The sequence below is a fragment of the Rhipicephalus sanguineus genome, chromosome 10, assembly GCF_013339695.2.
Source record: "Rhipicephalus sanguineus isolate Rsan-2018 chromosome 10, BIME_Rsan_1.4, whole genome shotgun sequence".
Lineage (NCBI taxonomy): Eukaryota > Metazoa > Arthropoda > Arachnida > Ixodida > Ixodidae > Rhipicephalus > Rhipicephalus sanguineus.
Window position 1 is genome coordinate 61,961,264 of NC_051185.1, and position 26,328 is coordinate 61,987,591.

At 42.7% G+C, this 26,328-nt stretch overlaps 2 protein-coding genes across 2 annotated transcripts in view; both read right to left on the reverse strand.

Annotated features, from left to right (window-relative positions):
* Positions 1–26,328, reverse strand: part of LOC119406426 (oocyte zinc finger protein XlCOF6.1-like) — a 252,305-nt gene that overhangs the window by 121,231 nt on the left and 104,746 nt on the right. The gene's annotated exons all lie outside the window — the stretch shown is intronic.
* On the reverse strand, positions 1,853–26,056 carry LOC125760254 (zinc finger protein ZFP2-like). The gene is made up of 6 exons (XM_049420094.1): positions 25,896–26,056; positions 24,772–24,848; positions 17,860–17,925; positions 14,976–15,461; positions 7,228–7,785; positions 1,853–2,172 (listed from the first exon to the last, which is right to left on the reverse strand). Exons 1-6 carry the CDS (start codon positions 26,054–26,056, stop codon positions 1,853–1,855), a joined length of 1,668 nt encoding a protein of 555 aa, XP_049276051.1.

Below are 26,328 nucleotides of genomic sequence, written 5' to 3' on the forward strand. Positions count from 1 at the left end.
CACCCTAACGATGATACTAATGCAGGTAAAACCACATATAGCATAGCCGACTGTAGCATATTGAGCATGCGTGCTCCAAAGAGAAGTCATCTTCCTCTTGTTCTTCGAGCGCCTTGATGATGATCTAATGCAGGTAAAACCACATATAGCATAGCCAACTGTAGCATATTGAGCATGCGTGCTCCAAAGAGAAGTCATCTTCCTCTTGTTCTTCGAGCGCCTTGATGATGATCTAATGCAGGTAAAACCACATATAGCATAGCCAACTGTAGCATATTGAGCATGCGTGCTCCAAAGAGAAGTCATCTTCCTCTTGTTCTTCGAGAGCCTTGATGATGATATTAATGCAGGCAAAACCACATATAGCGTAGCCAACTGTAGCATACTGAGCGTGTGCTCACGCCCAAGAGAAGGCTTCTTCCTCTTGTTTTTCAAGCACAGGCAAAGCCACGAAGAGAAGAACCATGAGATCAGTGCAGACTAACAACTGAAGGTTTATTGTCAAACCACACATATAAAGAAAATGAAAAAGGAAAGACACGTGGTTATGATTACAGGTTGGTGGTTAGATGGTCAATCTCGAGTTTATGCAAGTTCACCGAAGGCTTCACCACACATACGTCAGCTGACTTGTGAATGTAGAAGGCCTCAACAATCTCTCGCGCGGTCCTATCTTTGAGCCTCGACAACAGTTTTGTTTCGTTTAGTAATGGACCACATTCACATTCCTTACAATGCAGGCAAAGATTAGACGAAGGCTGCCCGTTCAACGAGTTCTTGTGGTCCATTAATCCGCTATTCACACAGCGCCCGGTTTGACCGATATAACACTTTCCACACGATAGGGGAATATGATATACTACCCCCCTTCCACACTCAACCAATCTGTCATGGTGCTTAACGCCACACTCATTCCAGTTTCTCGTGCCACCCTCCACTTTTCTTTCAACAGCTGCGCAGATGCGACCTGAGTTGTTCCTGGCGGAAAATACTACATCAATTCCAAAACGACTTCCCACCTTTTTCATGCGATGGGAAAAACGCGTGCACATACGGAACGCTGACGACCGGCCTATCCTTAACGTCAGCCCCCCTCATGGTGCCACTCTCACGTTTTTTCTTCAATACTCGTTCACTGAGGAAAGCCAATGTTTTGCAGGGATAGTTGGACTGTTCTAGTCGGCTGACTTGATTGGAAAACGCTTCTTCCAATCGATTCCATTCCATTCCATTCCATTCCATTCCATTTGATGTATGTGTAGCGAAGCCTTCGGTGAACTTGCATAAACTCGACATTGACAATCTAACCGCCAACCTGTAATCACAACCATGTGTCTTTCCTTTTTCATTTTCTTTATATGTGTGGTTTCTGACAATAAACCTTCAGTTGTTAGTCTGAGCTCGTCCCGTGGTTCTTCCCTTCGTGTTTCTTTGTGCAATACGCAATCCGGAATACAATACCAACTCGCCCAACGCTCTGTTCTTCTATCATTCCTGTTGTCTCCCACGGATTTGAGCCATACCCTGTTTCCAAACTAAGCATCTTTCCTAACCACAACCCACACTTTCATTGTCACCTCTAATGAACAAACTCTTTTGCAAGGAAGGCTGTAGGCTGCTCACCTTTGTCATTTCTCATTTGCATGGTGACAAGACACGATGTCCATGAGGTGTCATTTACACAAAATGGATACATTGCAGTGGACACAGGGCAATATGCTGCAAGAAACTCAATTTCTCATGCATCCAAAAGCCACTTGATGTACTTGGACGTTACCTTACCACAAAATAAAGTAATCTGTTAACCCTCCTTCCCCACCCCCCACAATATAAGTTCGTACACCACTAACCTTTAAGGCACCTTCTTTGCTTGATGACGAGACATGTGGTCATCGAGGCTGTTTTTCCGTGAGAAGGATGCACTGCAGTTGTCACAGGAAAAGGGACGCTCTCCTGTGTGGGTGCGAATGTGCCCTGTAAGAGTATTGCTCTGAGAGAATGCAGCTGGGCACAGGTGGCACTGGAAGGGGCGCTCGCCCGTGTGTTTGCGAAGGTGTCTTTTGATGTTTCTCCTGTCCTTTGTCACGTAGGTGCACTGACGACAGGAATGCAGTTTGCCTTGTACGGACACAAGTGAATGGTACTGCTCCTGGGATGCCGAAGACAGGGAACCTGCAAAGCCAAAGGGAGAACAGAAGGGCGATGCAAACCATTTGTTGCACACTACATCAATGTGGACTGTAGTACCAGGCAAGCAAGAAGGGTTGTTGCAATTGTTAACACAATAAGCATTCATAAAGCTCGCATTATCAGTGCGACAGATTTATAAAAGGCGCACACGATAGGCATCAAAATGAGCATGCACGTGTAGTTTTAGGGTAATATAAAGCGTTTACATATAATACCACACAACAATGCTACGGCACAAAAAAAAAATGGTTGATCCCTCCGTTATAGGAATCGGTATAACACGAAAGTGAACTGTGTCTTCACAGTAATATAGTTCACAGGAGTATAGGTGTTTGGAAGCTATAGCACTGTTTGACGCAGACACACCCACATTGACGCTTTCTGGCACATGTCCATCCCAAAGACTAAAGCGCACCTGGACACAGCATATGCTGAATCCTGCGCAAAGATGGCATCAACAAGTACATAATACTGGTACTCGACATGCACTCATTTAAAGCGCAAGTGGCAGAGTTCTAGCTTGAGCCGTGATTGTGAGAAGGCGTTCTGCTTCCTGCTGGCATGTGTCTCGCTGCACCAAAAGCTGAAACAACCGAAGCATTCCCAGCGGTGCTCATTAGTTATGATTCAGTACTTCGCTTCACCGATCCTCGACAGCGACACCGCCCGCTCCCCCGCCAACCAAGGTCACTGTGAAAGGGAGAAGGTGCAAAAGATATAAGGCATGTTTGTGAAGCCTCATGCAAGAGCAGCCGTAGCACAGCGGGCAGAGCACCCGCAGTGATTGTCGCAGTCCGAGAGGTCGTGGGTTCGACTCCCAGGTCATCCAAATCAAAATTTTTTCTTCAAGTTTTTTTCTGTCATCTGTGTGCATTTTACCGATGTCATATCTGTGATGGAAATGATGTCAGTTAAGTCTTGGTAGACCCCAGCATAAACTACTTTCGTGTTTGGCAGCACCCATTGAAAAAGTCCAGCAGACTCAACACAGGTGACGGTAAAGCATGCAGCCTCCTTAGGCTGCGAAGTTTTGCCTCACATGCCATATTCACCTGACCGCATACCAAGTGACTTCTTCCTACTCTCTCGCATGAAGAGCACACTGCACGGGAGACATTTCTGGGATGATGGAGAAGTCATTACTCCAAGTCGAGCTCTTCCTCAACTCTCAAAACGCAGATTTCTACTGTAATGGCCTGCGGAAACTCATGCGTCATTGGCAGAAGTGCATGACTTTAGAGAAAGAATAAACTGCCACTCAAATTTCGTTCGTCTCTCTTTCTTGATGTCAATAATATAGAACTTTAGGACGCCCCTCGTAAAGTACACGATAACCTTTGCCTACCCAAACAACATGCTGCAGTGGAAGCAGTGCACAGCCCGAGTATATGTCTCACACAAGTTTCCATCTCTCTGTACACAAATACTATTCTTGGAACATGCGAACACCTCCATAAAGATGTGATTTGGATGCAATTTTACTACTATACCTAAACAACCGTGTTTGTTTTTATATGTACTAAAGCATTAAGGAATAAGCTATCAAACTCTATCACCTTTTTCTTTGCATACACATATCTACACAATGCAGCTTAGCAATAGTACCTCTCAATATTTCAACACATGAACCTTCTAAAAAAATCTATCAGCTAAAGAGGTTAATATGAAACAAAGTAGAAAATATGAAGACAGAGAAACAACATTTACAATGTACAGAATACCATCACACTTTCTGGTAGCGAACAATACACCTACACTCTTGCACATTACACAAGGGATCGCTCCTCCCCATACATGTATTTCACACGTTCTCCATAATAATTATTCTATTGCTTCAATGAAAGGAAAATGCGATGAAGTACTAAATGTAACTGACTCCCCAGATAATGTTTCAGTCACTCTTGCACCAACGAGCAGATATTTCATTCACTTGATCTGTAGAAATAATGCATCAATGTGAACGTGTAAGAGGGCAGCATGCTGTAGCCACATTTAGAAAGCCATAATGATCAAAGTATGAATATGTTACACTGCACAATAAACTCATCAACCAAGCAAAGCACAACAAAATCCACTTAAAACATCAAAGCACGAATATCACGAAGACATTGTTTGCACCTATATTTATATATATATATATATACGCATACAAAACACTACAGTATGAAACGTATATCAAAGTCAAATTGATGAAGTTGAGAATGGCGCAACATCTGATGGTTGAAGAGAATACAGCCACATTTACATGCATTCAACAAACATTACTTTGTCTTTAGTGGCCCTGCAAAAAGAATATAAATTATTTGGTTGATGTAAATACTGAGATTGTGCTGACTGAAAGCGAACACAATAACACAGGCAAAAATGATCACGAGGCACACATTTAAATATTTCTCACGACAGTGTGGTCACCACAATTCTGCCCACACATAAAGTTGCCCAGCTACACACTTATGAGGACAAAAAGAAAGACGATGTTTGAATGGGTGCGGAATATGCAGATTAAGTGCCATTCATTGCTTGTGAATCCTGATAAAATAACTGTTTTACTATGGCAACTACTAAGTTGTACTTCATGAGCAACAATAATGATAGTCCGAGCAAAGGAAAAAAAAGCGAAGTTTAACTGAGCCTCGCTATGTCAAATGACAAGCTAGAAGACTATGCACGGTACTGTGTGTGTCATGTATAGATGCATCAGGAGTGAAGACACAGTTAGAGTCCAAGTTAACATTACAGTCCTGGCAACAACTAATAGGCACTGCAAGGACAAACAAGATACACTCATACCTCAACCCACATCTAAATAAAACTTTTGAGTGATGAAGCAAATGCGCAGAATCTGTGTGAGAATTAATAAATGAGCAAAGATGGATATAAATAAGCAATCGGATAAATAGACAAGAAATGCAGAGTAGGATGTCCTTGATAAGCCTGCTAAGTTCCACATGGCTTCATCCAGAGCAAACAACAAACTTGTACCAGTTCCAGAGCTGACTAGATTTACTTGAATTTTGACAGAGATACGTTGATTTCAAGATGTCCCCATACAGCACTTGCTTGGGAGAGACTTCGCAATGCACTTGAAAGAGAAAATAGTGCACGCTCCCATGCACTTCACTGACAATAGGCTATGACAAAACACAATCTAATTTTGTCAACACTGAAAGAGGACAGTGAGAGTCAAAATGGCTGCAGCTGGGGCTACTGCTGAGTGCTTTGCTGTGGGAGGAATGTCCTCTTATTCAGCGCTCTGTAGAATGAACAAACACATCCAGAAGAAGGAGATCACTGTTAATGTCAGCAGAAATGCTCACAGTACACACATGTAGTAGCTAAGAAAAAGGAGGCCCAATACCAGCCTACCTGACAAACTAAAGACCAGTTCATTCAACTTGCACAACGTATTCATAACAAAGAACATATGTCTCACCTGCGGGAGAAAGAACACAAGTCAATAACGAAACTGAATACAGCATACTCCCCTCCCCTTATATTTAGCTATTAATTGTTAGTATTAGTAAAGAAACCTCAAATGGAAGCACACTGTACTTATTTACACATATTTGAAGACTATACACAGCTTCTCACTGCCAACTTGATGGTCTTGCAAAATGTGCCTACTTAAAGGGGACCTCCAACACTATTCAAGGCCACATTTTATACTTGTGGGCTGCATAGACTGAAGAATGGAAATATTAATGCAGCAAGAATGGCTGTGAGGGGGGCATGTAGTCTGAAGTTATATAGCCTAGAAAATTCAAAAGGAAAAAGAACGCCTAATCTCAGCCTGATTTCTGTGGGTTCACATGACCACATTTCACTCGCAACTGGCGTTGCAATGCTCATCAAGTGGAAAGAGCTTGAAGGTCCCACGTAGGGGAAGCTTGCATTGTTGCCTATTCCATCCAGTGCAGCGATCACACCATTGCCACAGTAACAAACAAGATTGTGCCGCAGCCCGAGAAAAAGGGTAAGGTCAATGACAACGCGTTGAGGTGAAAAATATACAACTTTCGAACACAATAACACTCATGAGTGCACATGTACAACATGACGCTGCTCAGGAGGGTACACAGGCAAGAACAGGCAAACTAATATTTCTCCAACTTGCACCACTTCAACAATCAAGAGTGTACCTTATGTGCAAAACGAGGCAGCTCTCGAACATACACAAGCAAGAGAAAGAAGCAAAAGAAGCCTTTCGTATGGTCATCCGACTCGTGCAAGCAAAAAGCAAGAGGCAGAATAGTAGGCAACGCCTCTATCGTGCTTTGTGGTAGTGTTTTCTTATCTTTTGCAACAGCAGCTCTCTCATGCTTAGTGGAAAAGCATGCAAAAGAAAGCCAGATAATAATCTCTGTTTTGATGCATTGCCTTGATAACTTGTAAGGTTACATTGATCCAATCAAAGACGTTACATTTATCCAATCAAAGACTTGCGCTCATCTCCGTCATTTACACTTCCAACAGTTATAGCCTGCACAATATGCTTTGATGCGGTCACCAGCGATGTAGTGATTTCATTGCGTGTTTAAGATAATAAATCAGTTGATATCAGTGTTTTGAGCTATGCAATAATTATGCTTGGCAGCTAGTCTACGCAACCCACAAATCAGAAATAAGTGTTTCAATCCTGTTGGAGGGACCCTTGAAGACTAACGGAGCAAACACAAGCAAATAAATAAGATTCAGGTTACATTGAGCAGAGTGATACACATGAATGAGCAAAGTAATCGCAGAAAAAGTAATATACTTTATTTTCCTTCCTGTGCTCAGCCCAGAAGCACAGGACTGCTTTATCCACATCCAAGGCAAGCCAACCTTTGACATAACGCCATGTGTTCGAAGTCACTCACAGTCACTTAAGAAAGTTTCTTAAAGAATGACGGATATGTCCCTGTAAGCAACATTGTGAAAGAAACTCTACAGTTGAGGGATATAAAGACATTCGAAAGCAATTTACGTACACAATAAAGAAATGAATCCAGCCCCATAAAAAAAGCCTGCGTGCTCCTAGCCTTTAGAGCTTCTTGCATGCAAGACAGCGGCGCATGTGGCGGATGAGGTTCTGTTTTCGCGTAAAGCATGCATTGCAGTGGTCACAGGAAAAGGGGCATTCCTCTGTGTGGGTGAGCATGTGGTCGTTGAGGCTCTGTTTATGCGAAAAGAATGCACTGCAGTGGTCACAGGAAAAGGGGCGCTCCCCCGTGTGGGTGCGCATGTGGTCGTTGAGGATATCTCTCCGCGAAAAAGATGCACTGCAGTTGTCACAGGAAAAGGGGCGCTCCCCCGTGTGGGTGCGCATGTGGGTGTTGAGGTGATGTTTCTGCGAAAAGGATGCACTGCAGTTGTCACAGGAAAAGGGACGCTCTCCTGTGTGGGTGCGAATGTGCCCTGTGAGATCAGATTTCTGAGAGAATGCAGCTGGGCACAAGTGGCACTGGAAGGAGCGCTCGCCCGTGTGCTTGCAAAGATGCCTTTTCATCTTGCTCCTGTAGTTGGTCACGTAAGTGCACTGCCGGCAGGAATGCAGTGCGCCTTCTACGGACACAAGTGAACAGTACTGCTCCTCGGACACCGGAGACGAGGAACCTGCAAAGCAGCAGGGAGCACAGGAAGGCAATGCAAATAGAGTGTCACACGCTACAGGGAACTGGACTGTAGTACTAGACAATCAAGGGTTGCTGTACTTCTATGTATGTAGATGACAACCTTAGACCAATGAGCCGCATGTTACTGCAATGGCAATGCTACACTGATCCTGTACATGTCTCACACAAGTTCTCGTCTCAACATAAGTATATGCAAATATGTGCTCAATATATGCAAAAATGTGCTGCCAATACAGAGGAGAATGATTTGGATGCAGTTTTGATACGACACTCTATTAAACAGAAAAAATTATTTGTACACGTGCGTGTATACAAAACTTATACTTTTTCGCATAGAAGTGTCTAAACAATGACACATGGCAAAAGCATCACGACATTCGACTACATGAGAGATACGAAGTAAAATGGGACATGAAGAAGTTAATATGACACAAAGTGCAAAATATGAAAAAAAAAGAAAAAACAGAACAAAGTTACAATGGTTAGAATACCATCAAAAGTTCTGGTAGAGAAAATACAGCCATATGTAAGAGCTATAACAAGAACTGTTGCTCTATATGCAAGGGCGTCCGCAGAACTTTTTCCAGGGGCATACCTGCCAACCTCACAGCAAGAAAATTCGGGAGACCGCAGCGGGAGGGAGGGGGGGAGGTGTTTTTTTTTTCTTTTTGCATAGCGGAAATTTTGAGCTGCTTGAACCGAACTTCTTTACTTGTGAAGGCATCTGGCAGTTTCACAGGCGCACGTGGTACAGAGTCCATACTTGTCACCTTTCCGCGAAGTCACAAAGCACGGCAACTCAGCTGTGTATGAGTCCAGAAACACTTGCGCAGTGCCTAGAATGTACTCAGCGGTACTCTACAATATGGTTACAATGAAATAGAAGTGTGGTGGCGAGTGCCCTTCCGCAGCACCGCCACAGCAGGAAAGGCTGACGTACGTGCATGATTTTAAAAAAAGAGAGAAAAAAAGCCCGCCTCTGCAGTGGTGGCCACTTTTCGGGAGATTCGAGATGACATTCGTACAATCGGGAGATTAGGTCCAAATTCGGGAGTTTCCCGGACAATTCGGGAGAGTTGGCAGGTATGCAGGGGGGTGCATCAGCAGAGGGTGGGGGAGGGGGAGGGGGGCATACAGCATAGGTAGCTTTTGTTTCATTGCCGTGACATGACCGGCAAGATTCGTCCATAGCAGCATGTAACGTGCAGAGTTGGCTGGTAATCCTGAATGATATTTCACGTGGATACGCGGGACTGGAGTGTGCTAATCAAGCTGTGTAGCTTACTGCTACTGCATAGAAAATTATCCAAAATTCCAAGGGGGGGCAGCTGCCCCCCCTTGCACCCCCCTCCGGACACCCATGTCTATATGTATTGGCAGAGTTTAGAGATTTCCTCTAAATGCTTTTACACTGCTTTAGTGAAAGCATACTGACACAATGGAATACTATAAGTGACTTACTGTTCAAGCAACATTTCAGTCAGAACACACGGAGCCAATATTTTCATCACTAGAAAATTCACTATCGTGTGTGAACACAATGGCTGAAGCCATGTTGCAATGGCTGTATTGAGATGCCTAAATGATCAGCATACATTTAACATGTTGCAGTGCATAATGTGCCCATTAACTTGGTTGGTGGTTGTTCTACGGGGTTTAACGTCTCAAAGCTACTCAAAGCTACTCGGGCTAGACGCTCATTCACATCTGTGACCAGCACTGGCTGCATGACCATTTGCGACTGTTGACCAAAAAGTGACTCAACATGACTGATGTTCACACCTGCAAAGTGACATATACCTGCCACCACCACCACGAATTCACATCCCCTCCCATTGCCATTGCCCCGTAAAATAAGCTGAGATCCTATTTCTGGGCATGCGACTGCAGTCGCATGACTGAAAAATTGAGCAGCGAGCAACTTAGCCAAAGTGGTTGCTTTGGAACAAAAGCAGCCCACAGCAATTAACTTAGTCACGCGTCCTGAGCTAGTCGCAGGTGTGAATGAGCCCAATGAGAGACGACACATGTGAAAGATTCCGGATAGTTTCAACCTCCTGGGCAATCTTTAACATGCACTGACATCGCACAGTACACAGTCCTCATGCATATTACTTTCACCGAAATACAAACGCCATGGCCGGGATCAAACCCAAATCTTTTGGGGTCAGCAGCCATGCATTGTAACCACGTAGTCACTGCAGCAGCCCAGTTCATCAACTTAACAAAGCACTACAGGCATTTCAGGCATCACAGTACTCATGTCATGGGCACATTAAATCTAGCACTGATACATAATAAACAACAAAGAACAACAACAAAGTGGGCTGGACAGAACATGAATGATGTGACAGAAAAATATTGATCCACGTGAAGACAGCACTACGTGTGATAGTGAATGGGAATGCAGCCACATTTAATTACATAGAGGAAATTATTGTTCCTCAACTAGTGGCATTTATAAAAAAAAAAAAGAAATGTAGTTAGTTCGACTATGTTAGGTTTGATAACCTGTTGATTTGAAAGCACAGCGCAAGAACAGAAACGCAAAGAATGACAGGGCCTAATGCACAATGAAAGAAAAAATTTACATTGTAAACCAATTTCAAAGCATTGTTAACATGTTGTAGTGGAAAAGCAAAGTGCTACAACTATTCATAGCAGCAATTACCCGCAATTTTTGTTTTTCTCTCACCTATACTTTCGTGAACATGTGCACTGTTAAGCCAATTTGCAAATATGAGAGCGTTCAGTACTACAAACTCAACCTGAACCAACACTCTTAAAGATGGTTATCATTTCTTTATGCTGATAACTGGAACCTAAACACTTCGATAAGTGCATTTTATGCTTTCCAGTTTCAGTGAACTAACTTGTACCAAAAAGTAGCGTATAGCACATGTATTAATGAAAATAATCACATGCAGCAGCCGGTGAACAACTGCACATTGCCTTCACAATCTCAATGTCATGAAGAAAAATACATTGCATCAATGGCAATGTCCAAAACTTGCAACTTCTGGAATGCTCTGTCGATAGAATGGACACATCTGCAATAGCACAGAAATCCGCGTTAAAGACTGCCTGAACATGCATAGTATGCCTACAGAAAATTCTACCATTTGCAGCGAAAACGCATGCACATAAAAAACTACTTGTAATCGACTACATTTCTTGTCAGTGTTGGGATTTATCTAATATGTTTCAATCCATATTTACACATAGCCAGTAACATTATTACTGAGACAAGCTGTAGCAGCTGGTTAAAATTTGAGCACTTGTACGTTTCAGAAATCATATAGTAAAACATCTGCTTTCGTGCAATGAAGCAGCATGTGGGATGCGAATGTGCTCCTGTTGTGCACTTTCTTGTCCTTGTCTTCTTAGCACTTCTATTATATAAGATTGGAAATGCTCAAACAAATCAGGGCGCCTGGTAATTTTTCAGCACCACGCTCTGTGTTGAACTCCTTAAATCAGTGCAGCTATGGCTCAACTAGAATGGCCACTTTATTTGGTCAGGAAATTAGGTACGGCCAACCTTTTACACTTTTTACTGGACCTATCAGAGTGTTTTCTCACGACCCAGTAATAATGAAATGGCGTATTTCACGGTGGTCATAGATATAAGAACTGGAACATTGAGTAAATAAATCTTCTGCGCCATATTTTCGTACAGCACTGCCCTTTTTCCCAGATGACGCAGGGATAACTAATTATCCTGAAGGAACACTACGCCTATACTCTAAAGCCACATTTGGAAAGGCATGTTGGCATGCCTAAACAGACAAAGCTCTTTCAAAATCTTGCATTGAACAATGCATGCATCAACAAGCTAACAAAATAGTACAGCTGCTTTAGTGATCAAAGTATTTATATCATGAGAACACGAAGTGCACCGTCTGATATATGTACTTTATAACATGAACGAACAAAATACAACACATAAAAGGTAAACAGAAAAAATTCGTGAAATTGTAAATGGTGCAATGTGGTCAAAATGGCCCCAGAGCACAAAACAAGAACATAAAGAAAAGAGATGATGGGGCTAAATCCGTAGTGAAGTAACAAAATTTCTGCTGTAATGTTTATTCAATATCATTGTTAATATGCTGCAGTGCAAAAGCAATATGCTGCTACAAAGTGTTGCGTTAACTTAGCTACAAATATTTTTGTCTGAGCTAGCTGTATGAAGATAAAAACACGTGCACTGTTCCACAATTTCGCAAAGACAGCAGTAAGCATTACCAGCTACCTAGGCCGACCTTTCCTTCCCTGAGGCAATGCTTTGTAAGACAGGCACAATTCCTTCATGCTGAAGATTGAAAATAAATACTGCAATGAAGTAGATACTCATCTTTATAATATTAATAGACTAACACATCCAGAAACAAGTATCTGCTTTCACTCGTTTCAAAATAACCAATTAGAGGAAGCAGCCAGCAAATAAGTATGTCACTGTGAAAATCATAAATTCAAGACTCAAACTGTAATGTAACCGGGAATACAAGCAAAAGGTTTCTATGAAAAGTATGGTGTGATGCCTTTCTTGCAACGTCCATAGCATAACTCTTATTCACTGCTCTCTAAAAGGAATGGACAGATCCAGAAGACTGAGATCACTCTTAAAAAGTCAGGAGAAATGCCCACAGTACAGACGTGTAGTAGCTAAGAAAAAGGAGGCCCAATGCCAGCCTACCCGACACACTAAAGACCAGTTTATTCAACTTGCACGATGTATTCATAACAAAGAACATGTGTGTCACCTGCGGGAGAAAGAACACAAATCAATAACGAAACTGAATACAACATACTCCCCTCCCCTTACATTCAGCTATTAATTGTTAGAATTAGTAAAGAAACCACAATCAATGCACACTGTACTTATCTACACATATTTGAAGACTATACACAGCTTCTCACTGCCAACTTGATGGTCTTGCAAAATGTGCCTACTTAAAGGGGACCTCCAACACTATTCGAGTCCACATTTTTTACCTGTGGGTTAAATAGAGTGAATGATGGAAATATTAATGCAGCGAGAACGGCTGTGACAGAGGCACGCAGTCTGAAGTTATATAGCCTAGAAAATTCAAAAGAAAAAAGAAAGCCTAATCTCAGCCAGATTTCCATGGAGTCACATGACCACACTTCAATCGCCACTGGCGATGCAAGGCTCATCAAATAGAATGAGTTGGAAAGTCCCATGTATGGGAAGCTTGCATTGTTGCCTGTTCCATCCAGTGCAGTGATCACACCATTGTCACAGTAACAAACAAGATTGTGCCGCAGCCCGAGAAAAAGGGCGAGGTACATGACAATGCGTTGAGGTAAAAAATATACGCCTTTCGAACACCATAACACTCACGAGTGTACAACACGTACAAACGGAGGCTGCTCAGGAGCGTACACAGGCAAGAAGAAAGACTTTCACATAATGACAAACCTTGTGTGTGCATTTTTCTATTTATTTATTTATAATACCCTCAGGGCCAAATGGCATTGAAGAGGGGAGTGGATACAATACATGAAAAATACAGAATAAAACAGTGCAGTGAATTCAGGTAACAGAACATTTCTCCAGGTTATACAAAGAATAGTAGTTATATCAAAGAAAGAAAAATAAAATAAACAAACAGGAGCAGTGAGTACAGGTAAATAATTCTCCTGGTTATACAATGTTATCTAATGCTTCGTGGAAAAGTTTGCAGTCAGTGATGGTTGCGACACTTGAGGGAAGGTGGTTCCAATCCTGAGATGTACGGGGAATAAACGACTGAAAGAAAGGCTTAGTGTGTCATGATGCGATTCCTACCTTATTACGATGATCAACGCAGTTTGAAATGTACACAGGCCAGAGTATGAGGTCATTATTAGGTGTTGGATGGTGGACAATTTTATGAAATAGTGAAAGACGGGCGACTTTGCGTCGGTGAGCCAATGGAATAAGTGATAAGTTATTTTCCATTGAGGTTATAACCGGCAGTGCGGTTTTTGTTAGAGAGGATGAATCTAGCAGTTATTTTGTAGTAGTTCAAGAGAGGTGATAAGGTTAGCATGACTGGGATCCCATATGGCAGATGCATCTTCAAGATTGGAGCATATGAGAGATTTATAAAGTATTAGTTTTAATGCTTGGAGGCCACAGGCCTAAAAGCAGGCAGTGCCGCTACTGTGTTTCCAAGTTGCACAGCTTTTATTTAACGGCACACTCTGTTTGAGTTAGCATAAAAAGTACCGCAAACTAAGATTTCTCAAACTCGCAGTCTCGATCTTGCACCACTTCCAACAACAATCAAGAGTGTACCGTATGTGCAAAACGAGGCAGCCCACAAACGTACACAAGGAAGAGAAAGAAGCGAAAGAAGCCTTTCGTAGGGTTATCCGACTTGTGCAAGGAAAAAGCCAGAGGCAGACTAGCACCCAACGCCTCTATCGTGCTTTGTACTAGTAGTGTTTGCTTATCCTTTGCAACAGCACCTATCTCATGTTTAGTGGAAAAGCACGCAAAAGAAAGCCATATAATAATCCCTTTTTGAATGCTTTGCCTCAATCACGTGTAAGGTTACATTGATCCAATCAAAGACCTGTGCTCTTCTTTACGATTTAAACTCGCAACAGTTATGGCCAGCACCAATATGCGTTGATGCAGTCACCAGCGATGTAGTGATTTCATTGCGTGTTTAAAATATTAAATATATTGATATCGGTGCTTTGATGTATGCAAAAGTTATGCCTGGCAGCTAGTCTACGCAAGCCACAAGTAAGAAATATGTGTTTGAATCGTGTTGGAGGGACCTTTGAAAACTGACGGAGCAAACAAGCAAATAAGTAAGAGTCAGGTTACATCGAGCAGAGTGATTCACATGAATGAGCAAGGTAATCGCAGAAAAAGTAATATACTTTATTTTCCTTCCTGTGCTCAGCCCAGCACCACAGGACTGCATAATCCACATCCAAGGTAAGCCAGCCTTTGACATAATGGCATGTGTTCGAAGTCACCCACAGTCACTTAAGAAATTTTCTTAAAGAATGACGGATGTCCCTGTAAGCAACATTGTGAAAGAAACTCGACAGTTGAGGGATATAAAGACATTTGAAAGCAATTTACGTACACAATAAGGAAATCAATCCAGCCCCATAAAAAAAGCCTGTGTGCACCTAGCCTTTAGAGCTTCGTGCATGCAAGACAACGGCCCATGTGGCGGATGAGGGTCTGTTTTCGTGTAAAGCATGCATTGCAGTGGTCACAGGAAAAGGGACGCTCTCCCGTGTGGGTGCGCATGTGGTCGTTGAGGCTCTGTTTAAGCGAAAATGATGCACTGCAGTGGTCACAGGAAAACGGGCGCTCCCCCGTGTGGGTGCGCATGTGGACGTTGAGGTGATGTTTCTGCAAAAAGGATGCACTGCAGTTGTCACAGCAAAAGGGACGCTCTCCTGTGTGGGTGCGAATGTGCTCTTTGAGATGAGTGTTCCGAGAGAATGCAGCTGGGCACAGGTGGCACTGGAAGGGGCGCTCGCTCGTGTGTTTGCGAAGGTGTCTTTTCATGTTTCCCTTCTCCTTGGTCACATAGGTGCACTGCCGGCAGGAATGCAGTTCGCCTTGTACGGACACAAGTGAATGGTACTGCTGTTGGGACGCCGAAGAGAAGGATCCTGCAAAGCCACAGGGAGCAGAGGAAAGCAATGCAATTCATGCATAATACACTGCATAGCATCCGACTGCAGCACCAGGAAAGCAAGAATGGTTATTGCACTGGTAAGTGAAGTGCATTATTGCCTACACAAATAGCATGTTATTGAAGTGGTTACACTGCACTGACCCAGTACATGTTTCGCAAGAATTCTGCTCTACATCGCAGCATATCGTCTGTAAATGGATATCATATGATATGGGCGCTTTCTTTTGTCTGAAACTGATTGATACAATCTGGCAACCCTCACAAAAATGACTGAAAAGTCTCCTTCACAGATTGTGATATTAACTGGCAAAAGGCATCGCAATGCCACTTCCAAATGTGCTACTGAGTCTTTATTAAACATTGCATGTATCAATGGGGTTCGTTTTTTGGATGCGTGGTCTATAATTCCCAGTGATTCACAGACAACCTATGGCAGAATTTGTTAGTTGAAAGCTGAAACAGTGCAGCAAGGAGCTACTGCTAAGAAAGAAAGGATGTGTTAACATGTCCCAGATCAGTTAGCGAAGGTGTGCCTTAATTTATTTTCAATCTTTGCTTTTATAATTAGACAAGTGAATGGTGCATAAATATGAAATTGTTGGCAAAGGTGGATACATGACCAAACTGTACAGCGCATGAGTTTCTTTAAGCTCTGCTAACCTTAGTTATGTCAGTTAAATATCTTACCGTAGTTAAGAATCTGTATCCATATACAGATTCAAATTACGTTATATAATAGGGCAAAATGGAGGGGGTGTGCGTCATATTCTTTTCTACTGCTATAGCTATAAAGGCTCAGTAAAATGGATCAAAACACGATACATTAGACAATGGAGCAATAAGGCAACTAGAAAATAACATTTATTATACCCCTTCAATGTTGTTATATAGACATAGGAATGAAGCAAATGATGGTGCCTACAAACATCGCATAAAAACCACACTTATGTTACATCCTCACAGAACATACATAGAAAAAAACATGTTTCCCGACATGAATAGTGGATCTTCGACAAAACAAAAAAATGATTTTAGGCAGTCTGTCGCCTACTAACGTAACAACAGTAAATGAAAAGAAGAAAATTGCAATGTGAAAACATGTGCAGTTCAAAGAACTAAGTTGAAAAATGTGAAATCATATACAATCCAAAGAGTCTCTACACTTGCAGCTCAATAAAAAAAATCCTTCTTTGCATCCAAAAAAATTCAAACTTCGTGCAGCATCTAAAGCACCCTAGTATGGCTGCATCTTCTCTAAACAGAATAATAAAAAAAATGTAGTGTCACACCTTGATGACATGACAGTGTAATTGGTAAGGATAAATGCAATGCTAAATGACACTGTGAAGCAGCAGCACAAGAGAGCATATCTAAAATGATAAAATGCAACGACCTCTCTTGTTTTCATAGCAACCGTAAATATCTTAAGCAACTCGACATAAGCTAACAAAGAACGAAAACACCCATCATCCCATGATTATTGCAAGTGGAAACAGCATACACATTTAAATATTGCTCACGACAGTGTGGTCGCCACAATTCTGGCCACAAATAAATTTACTTAGCTACACAGCAACTCCAAAGTTGTACTTTATGAGCAACAGTAATGATAGTCCGAGCAAAGGAACAAAAAGCCAAGTTTAACAGACCCTCCCTATGTCAAATGATGACCTAGCAGACTATGCACGATACTGTGTGTGTCATCTATAGCTGCATTAGGAGTGAAGACACAGAGTCCAATTTAACATTACACTCCTGGCAACAAGTAATATGCATTGCCAGGACAAACAAGATATACCGACACCTTAACCCACATCCCAATAAAACTTTTGAGTGATGAAGCAAATGTGCAGAATCTGTGTGAGAATTAATAAGTGAGTGAAGATGGCTGTAAATAAGCAATTCAATAAATAGACAAGAAATGAGCAGGATGTCCTTGTTAAGGCTGCTAAGTTCCACATGGCTTCACCCAGAGCAAACAACAAACTTGTACAAATTCCAGAGCTGACTAGATTTACTTGAATTTTGGCAGAGATATGTTGATTTAAAGATGTCTCCATACAGCACTTGCTTGGGAGAGACTTCGCAATGCACTACAAAGAGAAAATAGTGCACACTCCCATGGACGCCACTGAAAAAACACAATCTAATTTTGCCAACACTGAAAGAGAGGACGGTGAGAGTGAACATGGCTGCAATTGCGGCTACTGCTGAGTGCTTTGCTGTGGGAGGAATGTCCATTGCAGCATGCTTTCAGAGCAGGATGTGCCACGCAGGCTGTAGAAACTCTGGATGCGGCTTCGGTTCTGGTCCTGACCACAACTTCCACTGCAACTTAGCAAGCAGGGTGTGGACAACATATGTGAACGCACTGGCAATGTTTAAAGCTGATGACCTGTTCGGACAGGCGTTAAGGACTTGCAAAGGCACTGTTGAACCTGCATCAAAAAAGTCCAGTTAGGAGCGTTTTATACGTGCCAAAACTTACTGCACCATTATCAAGTCAAAGTGGCAGAAAAAGCACGAGTAGCCTATTCCTACAGCTGCCCGACTTTTCATTTCTACAGTGTACAAATAGCTGTCATTAGAACACACTTAATCCTGGAAAAGAAACAAAAGCATTGCCTTCAAATAATAGAGCACAACGATTTGAAGTTTGCAAGAGAAATAGCGTACATTTTAATATTCAATATATAGGGTGTCCCAAACATCGTGCAGCACGATTTAAAAAAAAGAGGAACGTAGTTACGCAAAGCACGCCTAGTGCATATTGTTCCCAGTATACTGTAGTAGCCACTACAAATTTTTTTGTTAATCAAGTTAAGATAATTAGTCCTAATTACGTTTCTGTTTTTAACTCGATAAATACTTACCTAATCATTATAATGGCTCCCACCTTTTGAGGGTGGGAGCACAGTCACATATTATTTTTCATATTTCGCGCGCTTTCTTTATCAGCCGGAAAAAATGAGCACGTAATTAGCACGTCGCTGAAAATAGCGCAGTTAGATGTCATTTGAGCATGCCTACATAGGCCTCATGGACATCTTAATGATATGAGGCATATCATTAAAATGTCAACCTTGAGGTATGAATGTATATTCATACTTCAAGGTCTCCTGGTGGAGGAGGAAGAAACAAGCGGAAAGACAGGGAGGTTAGCCAGTTCTTAGACCGGCTGGCTACCCTGTGCTGGGGGAAGGGGTAAGGGGGATAAAAGATGATAGAAGAGAGATGTTAGAAAAAAGGAGAGCCAGAAAAGGAAAAAGAAAAAAAAAAAAGATGGGGAAAAAAAGGAAACGAGAATATGTCACTTCTTAGAGTCTGTCTCTAAGACCAGTTGTCCGCAAGAAGCGCAATAATGCTTTTAAAGCCTTCTGTGCTGACGATGGACTCGGCCAGGGTCCCAAAGGGTAGGGGAATGAAAACTACACTTCTTTAAAACATTATATGGCGATTTGCGATGGATGTCGTAATTCCACACAATTCTTTGCATCCAATCTCGCAATAAGACGATTGAATGGTTGGCTGTGGAGCTGGTTTGACAAATAAAGTGTCAGAGTAATTAGAGGCGATGAACCTGCAAGCAGTTTTAGGTAAATTCAAGCATACTATAATAAGCTCAGATTGATGAAGGGGGGTGCAAAAATAGAGTGTTCTATACTGAGAGCACATGGCAACGTGCTTCTGCATTGTCCTCTATCAGTGTCATAGATAGTATGTCACAAAAACCTTCCTCTTGTTACTCAATTAGAAGATTCTTGGTTGCCAAGACATTCAGTTAAATACATTAGAGGCATCCAATAGTGCAAATAGGCTTATTGTTGCCACAGACATCACAGAAGCTTCATGTGCACATTTCAGAGTGTTAAGGATCTGAAGATGTTCTACATATGATGGAACAATACAAGGGAAACAAAAGATGGGCAGTGAATCAAGGTGCAAGTTTCTTTGATAGACAACACCTACTAAAGACAAGAAAAGCATAAGGTTCATTATTTGCAATTGATAATTGAAGTATGACATAAATGCACACAAATTAATCTGCACAAAAAAAAGTGCCACTGCACTATCTCAATATGTACGACATCTTTTGTGTAATTAAAAAATTGTGGGTTCAGTCCCCACCAGCAGCGTCTTTTTTTCCATGCACATATTTTTGTTTCTTTTTATGTCATATTTTAAAATAAGTATGCTTCAATTAAATACGAGAAACAATGCTCTCTCTGCTTTCCATGGCTTCATTAGGTAATGTCTACTACCATCATGGTCAGACTACTGACACAGGCATGTGTGCTAATTACTCATAGTGAGGCTTATAAATTGAAATGAAATGTGCATTTTAGGAGAACCCGTACATCTACAATGATTTATTTTTGAGAGTTCATTATTGGATTGAGACTGAATAAAAACTGTCTTGATTGTTCAGTCATTTTGAATCTATCGGCTGGAAAGCCATAACTTATATCGCTTTTCAAGCGAAGCTTGCTACGAGTTGCAGATTTATAGAAGAGTTGAGATCTGGGCCAGTTGGTTCATCATACATGACGAAAGCCAGCAAAAGAATGGGACACGAGGAAAAGCCAGACACAAACACCGCTGGATAGCGGTGCTTGCATCTGCCTCTTCCTCGTGTGCCGTTCTTTTGCTTGTTTTTGTCAAGTGCAGATTTATGTGGTGGCAGTCGCGGCGGTGGCAACGTACACGAAAAACCCAGCGTCAGCGAGTACAGAAATTCGGCCTTCAAAGGTCCACCAGTCGTACGCGTATTGGTTTGCGCCGTTTGTATGCACTCTATAGTGGGCTTGTTGGTGATCAGCCATTTTTGTAATATGGCTATCGAATCTTTTACTGAGGTCACTTGTCATTCCGCATTTCATTGTTGCCTGGATACGAACGCATTACCGTCGTTTCCTGAAGTGAAGTGCTGCGCTGCTAAGCACGTGGATGAAGGTCCAATTCCTGGCATGGAGGAAGGAAACAGTTAGTAGGGAGCATTGTGCAATGCGACAGAATGAAAAATACTAGGTCAGGCCCTAATTTTGACCACAAATATTCATCGTAGCTCATGATGTACAACGTGGTGGAAGAGGCCTAAGAAGACAACGTCATCCAGTCACGAACATAATTTAGACCAAGCCACATAGCCACACACTGCATATCCAAGGATTCACACTATGCTACCACACAATTTAAGAATGCTCATAGACAGTGGGAATCAGGTTTCATAAAAAAAGAACTCTACTGCATGAGAGAGCTGGATGCCCCACAGTAAACACGTGGATGTCACATGCAATGAATATAAATATTTACAAGCAACCATCGCTGATCATCTCACGTGGTCCAGTCACATCATTAAAAACTGCACATCCGCCTCACGAACGCTTGGGTTTCTTCACCACAAATTAGATATCGCCCCTACTCGTCTAAAAATACTAGCATATAACACCCTCGTGAGGGTTCAACTAGAAGAAGAATGCATAGTGCATTATATAGTATGCTGTCACAAATCAAAAACAAAATGTAGAATACATATACTACAGCAACGTATGTATCAATGTACATGTGTGAAAAACCAATCTTAGAGGTTTTACCCAGCACCACTACTTGCAGCTTTTCAACCTCAGACATAACATGGTATGTGAACTTCTTCAGCTGACTCCCATCGACCAATAAATTCCCACATGCTACCTGAAGGTGTAAAATGTGACGAATTCGTGACTCTCACTTCAATGATTTGGAAGAAGAGGAACAAACTGAGCTGCTCCAACTTCTTCATTTTCACACTTTCATTTCGTTCCTCAATGACTTCTTCACATTCAATTATTTCAACGTTACATTATTCCTCTTATGATTTGCTTGGTTCTAATTGTCTGTTGGCTTCCTTATGGTTGCTATACAAAGTAATCGAGCCCTTCAGTTTCTCTTCACATTCATTTGATACATAGTCCGCCGCGGTGGTATAGCGGTTACGGTGCTCGGCTGCTGACCCGAAGGTCGCGGGTTCGATCCCGGCCGCGGCGGACGCATTTCGATGGAGGCGAAATGGTAGAGGCCCGTGTACTTAGATTTAGGTGCACGTTAAAGAACACCAGATGGTCGAAATTTCCGGAGCCCTCCACTACGGCGTCTCTCATAATCATATCTTGGTTTTGGGACGTAAAACCCCAGATATTATTATTATTATCATTTGATACATATGAATTTGCAAACAGTGACAGACGCTGCCACGGTGTAGGGTGCATAAAGTGTGGACAGCCCTTCAAGAAAATCGTCATGTCATGTTGCCTTGTATATCAACATGCCAACAAAACATCAAGATCACCAAACATCAACAAACATCAACAAACACCAATGCACAGCCGACCTGGTACACCACTGCGCCACCGCCCCGTAACAACCCTGCTCCACTGCTTGTGCGCCCACCTCTAACCCTTCTCCTTCGCACGGCAGCTGAGGCACAATCACTTACGAGTGCAACAGCACCGAGGAAACTGTCACGACTGAAGGCAACCTTCACCACGTGGTCTAAGGAGGTCGTAGACATGCAAACACCAACCACCCCCCCCCCCACTCACACACACAATAGTTCAAATCCCTTCACTCTTGTATTTTTAACAGCTTGAGCTTTTCGTTGCGCCGGGTAGTGCGAACAGAGATTATCTTCATCATGAGTCCAGGTGAGCTCTTTTCGTCCTCTTCTCTCTCCATCCTCTTCACCTACTGCTTTCATCCCACAAGTCATGGCCGATTTGTCTGGCGTGGGGTGCAATAGCCCTGACGGGCGAGTAAACGAGTAGAGAAAGAAAGACAGATAAATCTTTGGTGGAAAAAATTTTTTGGCGAGGTAGGATTCGAAACGGTGTACCGAAGTTGAGCATTGTAACCACTTGGCTATCCAAGCTCGCTAGCAGAGCATAGCATTGCCTTGGTATAGCATAGCAAGGTGGTGAAAAAGGCAAGTGAGGGTGAGGAAGGGACAGAGTAAAGCATAGCGTAAAAAGAGAAATAGAGAGAAAGGGAAGAAATACAGAGATAGAAATAAGGAGAGAGAGAGAGAGATAGACAGAAAGGCAAGAAAGAATGAAAGAGCAAGGAAGAGAAAGAAATGTATGGATAAAGAATGAAATTGAAATAAATAGAGACAAGAAAGACAGAAAGAACAGAGAGATGAGAGAAAAAGAAAGAAAGAGAAAAATAAAGAGAAGCACTTCCTAGGCTGCAGGCACCACCAGTGCAAAGCTGCCTTAATCTTTTTTTTTTGTATTCTCCCCACTCACTTCAATGTGAGCTGTGTTCCATTATGCACTCCAGGCGGTATCTACACCTTTTACTTTAGTAACAATGGACCCTATACAGTCATAATGTTTCACGATCATCAGCCACACCATCAACAAGTTGCACATAATGCTTTACAGATGTGTAGTGGGTACCTGGCTTCTCCGCAGAATTATGAATAATGGCGTAACTGGTGCTTCCACACTCCACAAAAAATATGATGACTTATGGCATGGTGGGTACCTTGCAAGTGTACTTGTAGTAGTTGCCCTAAGAGAGTTCACAATGGGCTCTAGAAAGGCCGCTCTTTTACCTCCTACTGTGACTGTGCTACCCGCTCCGCGCAGGCCTGGCGATCTTTTAGAGCGCAGCTCCTAGGCGCCCGTTCCCGCATTGAGCGGTATTGCCATCACCGTCGGTGGTGTAACCGATAGACATGAAAAAATGAGAGAAAAATACCCAGCATCGAGTGGGATTTGAATCCAGGCCCTCTGCGTGGCAGTCAAGTATTCTACCACAAAGACACGCTGGTGCTTGAAACTCATTTCCAAAAAGACCCTGTACAGGCGTAATGTTTGGCAAGGAATCGCATTAGCCTATGTAATATAGCGTGGCAGAAGAGTAAAATAACAACCAGACATCATACAATGCTAATTATGCGATGAGTGTGTGGTTGGAAGCTGCCCACCCACTGCAAAGTGTTCAGCCAGAATTCTTCATCGTCATCAGCCACATGCGGCATCGACAAAGTGCACATAATACCTTACAGATGTGTAGCGGGTGCCACGCTTATCCGCAGAAAGATGAATAATGGCATAGAGGGTGCTGTCATACCTCACAAAAGTTATAATTTGTAGCGTAGTCTATACCTTGCGGAAAGCCAAAACTTCAGACACACTTGGCTTTGCCCTAAAACGAAGCTGCGCTCAGAATTCACATTAGGCAGTATCGTAATCGTCGATGAATTTCTTTTATTGTCTCTGCTCGTTTCAGTGTGAGCTGTGTTTCCTTATGCGCTACAGAAAGTATCTGCAGCTTTTATTTATTAACAATAACATTTTTCCTCCTTCAGCGGGCATATAGGAGGAGAGGCACTTTTTTCTGCATCCCATGTACTGATGTTTCTTTACTGCATTCACATCTAATAATCACAGGTGAAGTGGTCCGATGGTCCGCTTCCGATACAGGAGACACAGGGTTCCATTCCCAGTGCCTCTGGCCGCCTGCCAGCTTTCAGTGATGGGCACAGAGTTACCCCAAAGTGGCACTCGGTGGTCGGGGTACTCACGTCTCGAGAACGTGGCCTCTGCTTTCTACTCTACTATCATTCCTCTTATCTCCCACGAATCTGTGCTATTCCTTGTTGACAAACTAAGCATCTTTGCTAACCTCGAACCACGCTTTCACTGTCACCTCTAATCAACAAACTCTTTTTCAAGGAAGGCTATAGGCCCCTCACCTTTGTCGTTTCTCATTTGCAAGATGACAAGATACGAGGTCCATGAGGGGCCGTTTACACAAAGTGGATACATTGCAGTGGACACAGGGCAATATGCTGCAAGAAACTCAATTTCTAATGCATCCAAAAGCAGCTTGATGCACTTGGAAGTTACCTTACCACACAATAAAGTAATCTATTAACTTTCCTTCCCCACCACCCACAATATAAGTTTGTACACCACAAACCTTTAAGGCACCTTCTTTCCATGATGACGGGACACGTGGTCATCGAGGCTGTCTTTCCGTGAGAAAGATGCATTGCAGTCGACACAGGAAAATAGATGCTCTCCTATATGGGTGCACAGGTGGTAAATCAGCGCGGTTCTATCCGTAAAGGATGCACTGCAGTGGACACAGGAAAAGGGACGGCCGCTCGAGTGGCTGCGCATGTGAGTTCTGAGCCTGGATTTCTGAGTGAATGCGGCCGAACACAAGTGGCACTGGAAGGGGCCTTCAGCCGTGTGTATTCGAAGGTGTCTTTTCATATTATACTTGTCTTTGCTCACATAGGCGCACTGCCGGCAGGAATGCAGTCCGCCTTGCAGTATCTGGTACTGCTCCAGGGACGTCAAAGACAAGGAACCTGCAAACCCAAAGGGAGAACAGGAGGGCAATGCACGATGGGTCACACACCACATTGATGTGGAGTGATGTACCAGGCAATCAACGGTTATTGCACTTGTTAATACGGGGGGCATTCATAAAGTTAATATTAACACGATAGCGTTAAAGAGCTCGTTTTGCAGAAATTCTGCTGTTGGTCTCGTTGGTTGTGAGTGAAAAATCAGCATTGTTTGTGAGTGAAAATTCGAGATCGATGCAAATAAAGAAAATAAATGTCTTCGGTTCGAGTGGAAATCAAACCCAGAACTTCTGCAAGGCATGCAGGTGTTCTACCACAGGGCCATGCTAGTGTTCGAAATTTCTTTAAAAAAACATTATATGAATGTCATGTAGTGCAAGGAGAGCCATTAAGGCATTTAATATTGCGTACCAGAAGCATAGAACCACACCAGGCCTCAAAACATGTGAATTGTGCAAAGAGTGGTTGGTTTAAAGGCCCACCAATTACGAAGCAGACAGGCATAATTAATTATCACTATCAGCAACAGCACCAACAACGTGTGCCGTTGCGCATCTGTACGTGTTGCCTTACCAACATGTAGTGGGCACTTTATAACTGTACTTGCAGTACGCAATCCAGAATAGTTTGAAACGGCCAAATTACATGCGTACAGATGTTCCCTTCCTTGCGGCATGGTGTCCGCCAAGAAGTGAAGCCAGGCTAGCGACTTGAAAGGCGATGCGAACAGGGCCCCATTACGCTATCGCCCTGTACTCTTGAAGGCGAAGCTCAAGAGTCCTCCAAATTTTTAATCAGGGTGACATATTTATAAGAGGTGTACACAACAGGCATCAAACTGAGCATGTGTCTGTCTAGTTTTAGCATTATATAAAATTTCTGTTCGATATAAATATCATGCAACACCGCTAGGGCACCAAAACAAAAATGGCAGCAACCATCTGAAAAGTTCAGCTAGGGTGGCTAGTTCAGCTCACTCAGCACAAGTGACAGTGACGCATGCAGCCTCTATAGGCTACGAAGTTTTGCCTCACCCGCCATGTTCACCTGACCTCCCACCAAGTGACTTCTTCTTGTTCCCTCGCATGATGAGCACACTGCGCGGGAAACATTTTTGGGACGACGCAGAGGTCATCACGCAAGTCGAGCTCTTCCTGATCTCTCAAAATGAAGATTTCTACTGTAATGGCCTGTGGAAACTCATGCATCGTTGGCACAAGCGCGTGACTTTAGGAGGAGATTATGTAGAGAAAGAATAAACTCCCACTCAAATTTCATTCGTCTCTCTTCCTTGATGTCAATAATATAGAACTTTATGGATGGCCCTCCTAAAGTACATGATAAACTTTGCCTACCCAAACAATGCATTGCTGCAGTGGAAGCAGTGCACAGCCCCAGTATACGTCGCACTCAAGTTCCCATCTCTCAGTACACGAATACAATGCTTAGTACATGCGAACAACTGGAGCCAATACATAAA

Bases quoted from the DNA above. Each gene is read 5' to 3' on its own strand.
- LOC125760254 (XM_049420094.1), bottom strand. From the start codon at position 26,056: ATGCATGAGTTTCCACAGGCCATTACAGTAGAAATCTTCATTTTGAGA. The intron at 24,849-25,895 runs GTGAACATGGCG...TTGGGTTTGCAG, and splicing joins GTCACTTGGTGGGAGGTCAG to GTTCCTTGTCTTTGACGTCC. The intron at 17,926-24,771 runs GTGAGCAAAGAC...TTTTTGATGCAG, and splicing joins CCTGCCGGCAGTGCGCCTAT to GTTCAACAGTGCCTTTGCAA.